Source organism: Olea europaea, chromosome 21 (genome assembly GCF_002742605.1).
Source record: "Olea europaea var. sylvestris chromosome 21, O_europaea_v1, whole genome shotgun sequence".
Taxonomy (NCBI): Eukaryota; Viridiplantae; Streptophyta; class Magnoliopsida; order Lamiales; family Oleaceae; genus Olea; species Olea europaea.
Genome location: NC_036257.1, coordinates 3419648 through 3431533, shown reverse-complemented (window position 1 = coordinate 3431533; position 11886 = coordinate 3419648). Strand labels below are relative to the sequence as shown.

At 30.3% G+C, this 11886-nt stretch overlaps 1 protein-coding gene across 1 annotated transcript; it reads right to left on the bottom strand.

Moving 5' to 3' along the window:
* Positions 1-1387: 1387 nt before the first annotated feature.
* LOC111370407 (plasma membrane-associated cation-binding protein 1) lies at positions 1388-2903 on the bottom strand. Its single transcript, XM_022992095.1, has 5 exons — positions 2770-2903; positions 2487-2646; positions 2314-2403; positions 2101-2185; positions 1388-2016 (listed from the first exon to the last, which is right to left on the bottom strand). The coding sequence occupies exons 2-5, from the start codon at positions 2598-2600 to the stop codon at positions 1670-1672; spliced, it is 636 nt and encodes a 211-aa protein (XP_022847863.1). The 5' UTR covers positions 2601-2646; positions 2770-2903; the 3' UTR covers positions 1388-1669.
* Between the last annotated feature and the right edge of the window lie 8983 nt (positions 2904-11886).

Here is an 11886-nt window from a genome sequence, read left to right as displayed (position 1 = left end):
GTGTGAATGTGTTTCCACAGTGTATAACCAGTTATGGTTATTTTACCCGATCTGCACTAGTGTGAATGTGTTTCCACATTTACCCGATCTGCACTAGTGTGAATGTGTTTCCACATTTACCCGATCTGCACTAGTGTGAATGTGTTTCCACATTTACCCGATCTGCACTAGTGTGAATGTGTTTCCACATTTACCCGATCTGCACTAGTGTGAATGTGTTTCCACATTTACCCGATCTGCACTAGTGTGAATGTGTTTCCACAGTGTATAACCAGTTATGGTTGGTTATTTTACCCGATCTGCACTAGTGTGAATTTGTTTCCTCAGTGTATAACCAGCTATGGTGATTTTACCCGCTCTGCACTACTGTGAATGTGTTTTCATAGTGTATGATTAGAATTACAGAATTTCAGCTCTACGCGCGTATGACCAAAATTACAGAATTGAATAACCTTGCTATGTATATCGAGATTAATCGATACACGAGTATGGTTATTCCGGGTACATTTTTGGTGTGATGTTTCAGTATTACATAGCTTATCAGATTTTAGAAATGCAATATACAGAATAAAGATGTTTGTGATTACAGTATATTTTAGTTTTGATAGTATTATCAGATTTTAAATTACAGAATTTAGCTTATTCAGTTTAAAAAATAAATATTTTAGTTTATATGTCTGTGAAAACAAGTTTTATGCTATATGTCGGTTTTCAGAAAGATTTTTATGAACGTAAAAGTATACTTTTATGAAATATCCACTCACTGAGTTATAGGCTCACATTTTTATCACTATTTCTCTTATCAGATTGTAGCTGAGTTGAGCACTACTGAGCCAGTTAATCTATCGAATTGAGCCATAGATTGTCAAGCATTGTATGAATCATCTTTTCAGTTTAATAGTTCATATTTTAAGATAGACACCTCTTTTGGTCAGAAATTAGTTCCATATGTTGGGCTTACTATGTTTTGTATATATATTATGCATTTTAGGTACTATGGTTTATAAATTGTTGCAAAGGTCGAATTGCCAGTGTTGTATTTGAATAGTTGATATTCCGTGGGCCAATGTACCCTATTTTAAAATATATATATCTGTTTGGGATATTGGATTATATATTTCAGGTAGTTTTAGTCCATAATTCAGGGGGAACTTTGCCAAAATTTTTACAAAGTATATTACAGTCAAAACATGTCAAAATTGTTTTGATGGTGGGTCCGATACTTAGCTTACATTTACCATCAGCGCACAACACGTGTCGAGTCTATTAGGATGATTCGAGACGGGTCGTGTCAACTACAAACTCTCAATACTACTCCAATAGTATTTCCAATCAAATATTCAACCAGATTTCGTAGCAAACCCCAATACTAACAAAAATCAACGAATAGAACAGAAATTTCTTTTCTTTAGCGTATATAAATTCCAAACTGTGGGTGCAATTCACAATAATACACGACATAAACGAAACGTTCAAATTTCAATGGTCTTATACGGTACAAAGGAAGAAGCAAAAGAAAAAACAAAGAATATATAACAAATCATCTTTTTCCTTCATAATTTGTAAAAATAATCGGCCACCAGCGAGGCTACGTAGCTGAAATTTGCTGTCTCCTATTCAGGTGTCAACATTTTTTGCGGTACAGCTCATCTCAACTCGGGTTTCTTCATCAAAGCTTTGCCGGCTCTGCTGCCGGAGCAGGAGGGGGTGTTTCTCCAACCTTCGGTGGCTCAGCGGTTGTCGCACAGGCACCGGCCGGCCCGGCCCCCTCAGTGGCTGGTGCTTCTCCTTTCTTCTCTTCTTCCGCAACAATATCCTTCTCTTTCACCTCAGTGCCACTCGTATCTTCTCCAGTTTTCTCTGGAGTAGCCTCGGCTGCTGGTGCCGCCTCTTCTTTTTTCTCCTTCGTGACGATAAACGTAGAGACTTGCTCAAATACGAAGAAAACCGGACCTGGTAGATAAGCAGGCCCGACTTTGGAAGATGCTTCACAGACTGGTTTCGTTCCCGGAAATTCTTTCAAGAATAAGGAAAAAAACAAGTTTATTAAACATGAACAAAATATGCAGTTGCAATAATTAATTAGAATCTATCAAGTACCAATCTTAGCAAGCTCGTCAAGGAATTTTTGAACTGCTGCTGAATGCTTCTTGAGACCTGCCTCCTTGGGTTCCTTCACCAAAGTCTGCAGTAATAAATATTATTCAGAAAATTAATTATCAAGTTAATGATTTCTTTAAAAGCCCTTTAACCTTTTTAATAAAGTTGACGTTTTAATACAGAACTCGAAGTCCCCAAAGAGGGTTAACTTACCTTGATCTCAGTGGACGAAGCTTCATAGATTTCAACAACTTTTGGTTGAAGCTCAGTCTTTTTCTCTTCGAACTCTTTTGCGTATTGCTCCTGAATCCAATAATACGTTAATAAAGGAGTTATCAAGGACAAACACTAGGTATTCATTCGTAAAAACTAATAAAAGTTCCTACCTTAGCCTCATCGAAGAGCTTGCAAGCTTCAGCTGCAGCAGTCTTCTTGGGGCTGTTTTTATCGAAAACCTTCTTGATCGATGGAAGAACCTTGGATTTCCAATAATTCGCCATCTCTGATCTACTGCTATTGTTCAATTTGATCCAAAACTTTAAAACTCTACGAAGATATGCGTGCCACACACAAAAAGAAAATCACAACGTTAGTACAAGTAAAAGTTACTAGTGACAAAACATAAGAAACAACAAACATGAATGCTTAAGAAGAAGAAGAAGAAGAAACCTCTCTCTGAATCTGAATAATAATGTTGAATGCGAAAGTTGGCTTTGTGTGGTCTTCAAATAAACTCATATGTCAGCAAATTGTGTCTTGTGTATGTACTGTTATCCAAATCAAGGGAATTAATTAAAAGGGTTGGGAGGGGTAACCCAAATATCAATAAACCATAGTGTTTATCCATTATGAGGGTACAATATTTCATCAATGGTCATTGAATTTTAGTGTGAAATCTTAATTAGGTCATTATATTTTAAGTTGTCTCAATTTGATCATCGACAGAAATTGATAGTCGTAAGAAAAATAAGCTTTTCATGTAATCACTTCATGGCACGCTAAAAACGAAAATTGGGAACTTAGGAGTATTTAAACTGAACTGGGATTTATTTACCTAATTAAAAATAAATTAAAATTTAGTAATTCAATCAATATTTCATTGAAAGTTCAATTTATCCCTTTATCACATAGGCAGTTGTATGTATACTTGTTGATTATAACTTAATTAAGGTAATTTTATCGTCGCTATAGTTTTTTTTAGCTATACCACTTCTTAGTCGTATTTTAATGTTCAATATTCTATTAATTAGAACATCCCAAAAAGTCAATTAAGATAGCACAAAAAAGTTATTTACCCCCTCTCCTGTACGATGTTTAAACTAACAAAAGTCAGCATATACAAAATAATATAGCATTTGTCTCTCATTTCAAAGTACACTGATAGAGTATTTGAACAGACGGGACTAGATATATTATTTATTGAAAGATTGAAGATTAAAATTCGACAGTAAAGTGTGAGGATATAAATGCAATAATAACAAAAACATTAGTTACTTTTTATGCAATAAAAAACTAGTACAAGTAAATGACAATACAGCCACCCTTTAATTAGTCATAAAAACCATCATCCATAAGAAAAAGACATAATTACCCCTGCTATCCTTGATGGGCAATAGAAATATAAAATAATAATAATAATAATAATAATAATAATAATAATAGAAGATAGTAGCAACTACAAGCAACTGAAGCAAGACAACATGTAAAAGATTCAGTTACGTGAAGTGGTGGAGAATGATGGGGGCAGATTAGGAAATAAACATGGCAGATAACAGCTGTCAATCAGGTCATTCGGCGGTGGCAACATCACACGTGGGACCCTCTGATTTCAATACTGATCTGTAAATTCACAACTTCTCTCCCTTCCTCTCTATCTCTCGTGGCTTAGCTGTCTCTACAAGCCAACGAGCCCGCCAGTTCACATCCAAGTCATCAGCTATTCTTGTGGATTTTAGTATATTATTATTCTTTTTTTAGTATACTATTATTCTTCTTATTATTACTAGTGTGGTAAATTATGCCCTTGTTTGAGCTCCGTTTTAAGGGGAAAAATGAATTTTTAAATAGTATATTGATGTGAAATGTGTAGTTAAAAAATAAAGAAAAATTTTGAATTTACGTGTAGTATTATTTTTATTGAAGAATGTGTGGTTAAAATTATATCAAAACACTATAGAAAAATTTATTTTCTCCAAAGAATGGGGATCAAACAAGGGCTATATGTTTATTTGTACATGATCATTATACTTGTAATAATCGATTTTTCGATCCAACTAACACTTAAAGGGGATGAGCTAGTGTACAATGTAGAATTAAAATTAATAATCGATAATAAGCAACAAGTAACTAACTATTATTTTCAGATAAACAAATTTTGGATCTAACTAACACTTAGAGCCGTTAGAGGGGATAAGCAGGTGTATAATGCAAAATTAAATTAATAATCGATAATAAGCAACAAGTAACTAATTATTATTTTCAGATAAACAATTTAAATCATAATGAATCAATCAAGCATGTAGATCAAAATTAGTAAAAAGTAAAGAACATCAATATTTGTTAAAGAATGAAAACCTTTGAAGAACACTTCACAAGAGTAAAAAACCACCGGAGAAACATTGCCAAATAGATTAACTATAAAATATTTAACTTATAGTTGGTTCTGATACAACTACATCTTATGAAACTCTGACCACCCAACTTATAAATCGCCCAAGAACTTCTTAGATTGTGCTTCCAACACTTTTCAGAACTTTAGACTTTTTTTCCTTGCACATGGATCACCAAGAACGAACATTGTTCTTCTCCAACTAGAACTCCAATCACCTCTCCCAAATATCAGAACTCTGAAGGCTATTTAGTAAAGAATTTTTTTTTAATGTTTTGACTTTTTAGTATTTTGATGCTTTCATTTTGTGGTTGAGGCAAGGATCTATATATTGCATTGTTCATCTTCAATAATATGTTCTCTTGAATGAACTAAGGCTCAACCAACAATAGGTATGAAGTATGGCTTGAATTTATAATATGGAGTGTTTGGGATTGTATGTGATTTGAAAAATCTGCCAAAATCATGAACTAGGATTTTAGTATATAACACGATCGCTCCGCTTGGGCAGATATGAAGCGATTAGCAAGTTGTGAAGCTACTGTAAAAAACACTCAAGCTGTCCACATGCGATCAGCAAACACTTTTGCCTCTATCTTGATTTTCGTAAGTTGACTTTGATTTCTTCCAAAGACACTCCCAACCCCTTACAACTTAACCCTAATTATAACTCAATAAATTGGCGTTTTGAGAACGGATTTTGCCAATACATTTCGGATCTAACGAACTTCCCCTTTAATATTTTGTGACAAAACCAATTATTACAAATACACAACAAAGAAAAACCAACTCCTATCTACCCAATGACTCAATAAACAGCATCTCAATAACTTGTCTTATCTATTTCCTGAAACATGTCGAATAAAATGATACCAAGAGTAAAAGCACAAGTAAACCGATAATAAAGCACATAATTGAGTCATATTATATGACGCAAAGAAAAACATGTAACGACACATGCATCAATAACCTATAAAGTAAAAACATGACAATTGAGATAGAACATCAAAATAGAATATAACTAGCAATATCAAAATATAAAATACCAAACACAATATCAATATGACAAAACGTCACACCCTTGCTAATCAGTTCATCAATCAAGAAAATTACTCCCCCTAATTCATATACTACTAAACTTTCCTGAAATAAATAATACTATCTCTCTCTCCCTTTTTGTCATGAATAACGAACAGAAACATGAATAACCAAGGAAAGAATGCACTACTTATGCACATTGATGGAACTTGACCTATAATGAGACTGCGCAAAACATGTAATGAGTAAATGAAAATTTTTCTTTTACAAATAATACATTTTTAAACACAGCATCATGGCATGAAAACTCAAATCACATGATCCATCAAAAGTTATCTAATTACTTATGCAGGTATAATTCATGAACATTGAATTCTTCCCACATAACACATTTCAAATCTATATGAAATAAATTGTACAAGTAACCCAAGTGTTTAAAGTGCCTCTAATATTGTACAGGCAAGTCTTGAAACCATTAAGTTGTGAGAAATGGTGAGCATAATAGATTACTTGTGTGTGAATATTTCCTCAAATAATGAAAGCCAAACACGGAGCTACTAGGATCTTTTAATTAAATTAGCTTATATTTATTGTTGTAAAACTTTTCTCCATCTATTAGTGACAACATAATTTTTTTGGTTATTTTTTTATAGCTTACGTGCAGAGTTTTATTTATTAAGCTTTTTAATGACGCTTTATAGCAATACGATTCAAATCTTTTGAATCTCAATAGTGTTTTCTTTATAACATTATATTCTTGACAAATCTCATATAAATGTTCTCAGTGAAATATGATTCTTTTTAAACAATATCCTATAGAAATATGGTGTTAATCTCTTGAAAAAAGTATAACCATTTTATAGTCCCAAAAAATATTTTGTTATTTCCTAAATTAAAATATGAATCAATATTCTAAAAGAATATTGGGTTAACACTTGTGAAGGGAAAAAAAAGTGATTATATATACTATGTTAGAATAGTATTATTATTTCAGAATAAATAAAAATTCACAAAATTCAGACAACCTACACAACTGTGATAAAACTTTGATATCTCAATGTTTTGTGGTTCAATCATTGTGAAATTTGGATAGTAAATTTATAACTTCTTGTTCTTGTGGTTATAATTAAAATCTAATAGTTCATTCGTGAAAAATTTGTTACTAACATCAGCCAAATCTTGCCAGAAAATAGAAATTCATTGATCAATTATTCTAATGTTAAAATATATATTTTAGAATGCCACGTGCATAACCTATAATTCCTCTCCACAAGTTTTTTTTTTTTTTGTTAATTGATTGTTCAGTATAAGAATTACATCAAGTCTCAATTACACAAATTGCATAATTACATTAAAATTTTAGTTCATTCTTTCACCTATCATTTCCAATTGATAAACCATCATGTGTTTCTTAATTGATTATAATGTATAGATTAAATCATTATACTATAAATATTCAATTTTTGTATTCGATTTGCATGTTAAAATGTTCATAACGTAAAATATATTATTTGTACTCATTAATTAATATGTTTAATTTGTTGTTGTTCATGAAGAAATACATAGTTCTATAATTTTGAAATAATATTACCTGCTCCTGAAGAGCGTGATATTACAATTTCAATCTTTCATAAGAATTTTGATATATTACTCTAGGATAAGCATACTTTTATAGTTAAATAATACATAAGAAGAATAATTAATTGTTGTTCTAGAAAAATGCGATTCAAATATTTAAATATTATAGAAAAAAACGTTACAGAATTGTCTGAATAAATTTATACAAATCAATATTCTAAAACAATATTGTGTTGTTCTAGAAGAAACACAATACTTTTGAAGAATATTTTATTGTTCTTGAAGAACCTCAAATTTAGATATTACAATATTAAACTAATATTTCAGTAAAATATTACTTGCTCTAGAATAAAGAATTTTACCGAATTTAGTATATTTCATGATTTGAAAATTTTTATAGATATGGCCACAATTAGATGGGATTCAAATTCAATTTTTTAATTGATTTTGATAAAAGTTGATGAAATGTGTAATTAAAAAGTTGTAAATATCATAAAATATGTGGTTAAAATTAGTTGTTGACTTTAACTTAAATTAAAATACGAATTTTAATTTCTACCAAACAAGGCTTGGTAATATTTATTTTAACGATTTATATGCTCTTGAGAAGCGGAAATTTATGTTATATCAATATTCTAGTCAAATATTATAAAATTATTGTTAAAGAAATAAAACATTGTAAATATCAATATGTCTTACATATAGTATATTATTTCTCCTGGAAAAGTATAAATTTTAAATTAATATTTTAGAAAAATGTTTGGTTATTGCTAATTATGATTTATCCATAATTTTTTTAGTTTCTCCTAAGAAGTATAAATTTGGACATTGCAACATGTTGAAAGAATATTATTTTATTATTTTTGAAGAAGACAATATAATGCAAATCAATATATAGAACATTTTTGTCCCCAAAATGATTTTATACATTAATATTTAAAGAGGAAAAATATTATGTTATTGCTCCTGAAGAACATAAGTTTAAAATTTTCAATTCTCTAATAATATATCATATAATTTACAATTGTATTTAAATTTTTTCATACCCTCCAAGAGATAAATGATATGTCAATGTTTAACAATATATATGTGTTAATATTTTCGAAGATTATCACGTTTAATTTAGTAAAGAGAATGTGTTTTTGAATAATAATAATAATAATAATAATAATAATAATAATAATAATAATAATAATAATAATAATAATATGATAATACAAATCTTATTCATGACTCTAGAAGTCAATATATATGTAGGGACAAACTTACTATTGACAGTAACTCTTGTTCCACTAAATAAAATCGAAACCTGCAAAATTTTTAACAGTATTTTTTAATAAGTACAATCTACTAATATTAGTAGAGTTGAAATAAATATCGTATTTAACTAGAAGTTCAATCATTTTAATATTTTATTGTTTGGCGTTCCACTTAGACCATCACTAGATCAATAATGAGGAAAAATGAGAATTCAAATGAACATATAATAAGGAACCCAAAAATTCTTAAATCCAACGAATTCACATATAATATTTGTTTCTTGTATCATAAATCCTTCATTGACCATCACTAGCTCATGTTGAGATTAAATCCTTGTAATCTTGAAAATTAATTAGTGTGATATATGAAGTCTCGTCACCCTCCATGTTGACCAACTAGATATTGTTTGTATTTAATAAATATAATACATCTATTAGATGATTACATAATATTCATAACTTGAAATTTATGAAATTACTACTAAAATATTAAATTATGAGCATAATTTTTAGATTATACAATTAAGGCGACGTGTCTTGTTAATGCTAGTGAGCCTAAATATCAATCTTTTAATAAGTGATAATTGGAATGACGATAAATAATTTAACATTATTTTTGTTGAACGTATTCAATTAATTTCTAAACCATTACTATTGAAAACAAAGTGTTTTCAAGCTATGTCTAGGGAATGTTATTGGCATCATGTCATTATCGAAGTTTTTCCCATTATATTTGATTTATGGTTATAACTTAATTTTTTCCATCTAATTATATAGTGCAATTTATGTACAATTGATCCACCACAATGCACTGGGTAAAACTAAAGAATGTTGAGAATAAATGGGTGTTTGAACAGTATACAATATCTCAATCTCTAATAGTTGATATTTTATGACCTGATTTGATGATTGTCAATTTGACCGAACGATTTTCCCAGCATTAGATAATGAATTAAAAAGCTAAAAAGTTTTATACATAATGTACCATTATATTATTTAGATTCTCACAAAAAAATTCAAATTAGAAGTTCGAAAGATAATTTATTTAGATATATTTACGAATCAGATATCTTTAAATGCTCCAACTTCAACTAACCTCTTGGGAGGAAAATTCATTGATATTTTATTTAATATGTCTATGGCTTGCTTAAAGCGTGAATAAATTCGATTCTAAGATAAAAATCTCGAAAAGAAAATGGAGCAAATAAGGAAGATAGTTTCGTTTAAGAGGCATAAACTCTTGGAGAACATATAGACATAACTAATTATAAAACTTCAGAAGATATTTAAGTTCTCCCGTCATCAAAAAAATATAAATAAATAAAGGATGATACCCCCATATGCTATTGTTAATGATGTTGATATACCTACAGATGTTTCCACTTGGACTAAAGATAAATTAGTTGACTATAATTGAAATAGTAAAGGTTCTCATGTCATCTTTATATTTGTATCATCTGAACAGTTTAAATGTATGTCTATGTGTGAGACTTGTAAAGAAGCTTGAGACATTCTAGAAACCATACATAAGAAAATTATGATTTTGAAAAACTCTAAACTACAAATGTTGACCACTAGGTTTGATGAAATTAGAATGTAAGATGATGAATCTTTTTATGAGTTCTATGCTAAACATGATGATATAGTTAATTCTAGCTTCCAACATTATTTTGGAGACCAAAATAGTTAGAAAAGTTCTAAAATTTCTACTTGAAAGTTTTCGACCTAAGGTCAGGGCAATTGAGGAAAGCAAAGACTTGAATCGGGTTGAGATAGAAGAACTAGTTAAATCTTTCAAATATTTGAGCTTACCCTACCTAGTCTAAGGAAAATAAGTATATTGCCCTAAAAATGTCTAGAAAGAAAACTGTGACACAACGAATAATGATGCTCTAAAAGATGAGGAGGTAGCTTATTTTGTTAAGAAATTTATTTGAAATAATAAGGCACCTTCGAAAACATACAAGGATTGTCCTAGTACATACATAAAAGATATAATAAATATATTATGAATTCCATGAAAAAGTCTCGGTCCATTAGATGTCATAAATGTCAGGATTTGGTTACATTAGAACTAAGTGTCCTAGTTATATGAAGACACTAGGTAAGGCTATGAACGTACCTCTCACTGATAATGAGTCGAGCTCAGGTAATTAAAGTGATGTTTCCAATTGTGATGAGAGTTTGAACTATATGGCTTTCACTTCCATAATAAAAAGTGAAAGCAAGAAGGAGAATGAGAAAGTTGAGAACGTAGAACAAACTAATATTTCACAAGAAGATGAAGAAGATATTCAAGAGGCTTATGACCAGCTACTTGAGGAAAGTCTTAAACTAAAGAGGCTAAATAGATCCACCTTTAAGAAACTACATGACCTTGAATTAGAAAAGGAGAGACCACAATTAGAAGTGTGAATGAGCTGAACTTTGAGAAAGTGTTCCTAGAAAATATGATTAAGCCTCTGGGCTCCATTAAAATGTATTTTTTAGGAAAAATGTGTTCTAGAATAGTATTTTTTGGAGAATGTGTAGTTAAAAAAATAGAAGTTTTAGGTTTATGTGTAATATTATTTTATTAAAAAATATGTTGTTAAAAAGAATAGAGAAAAAATACATTAAAATTAAAATAGAACCCAAACAGGGGCTGAGACTCTTGTGAGTGATCTTGAGAAATCCAATGCACAATTCGCTCTTTTTCTAACGGATTTAAGAAGCTTAATAGTATCTCAGGATTAAACAAACCTGCTTGAAGAAAGGGAGGTTTGGGCTATAATGAGATAAGCTCTCATGTTGATACCTCTTCTAAAACCACCTATGTACTAGCCTCTACCAAGACTGAGAGTTTAGCAGTCAATGAATCCAAGAAAAAAGATATACTAGGACAAAGATCATCCATGCAACACAGGATTACTAAATCTAAAGTCCTAAACGTAAAACCTACTATTGCCTCTAAGTTCATTTCCACGTGTTTTAACTTTGGTGAGTTAGGTCGCACAAAATCTAAGTACCACAAACTCTTGGTCAGTAACAATAAATAGGACATCACTAATCGGATTAGAATTTTAACTAATCAATTTAGTCACTTGACTGAAATGATAACTTACTTGACTAAGATAGCCTTTTTGTCTCGGAGGGTTTGGGTTAAAAAGAGTGAACTCACTGGTGAAAATGAAGAATTGAATTATGGTATTGCTCACATTGCTCTTAAAACTAAAAATGACCAAGTAACTCATTGAGTATGTCTTTAGGAACATGCATTTGCTAATTCATGCTGTCTATGTATGCACGCACACTAATGTTTTT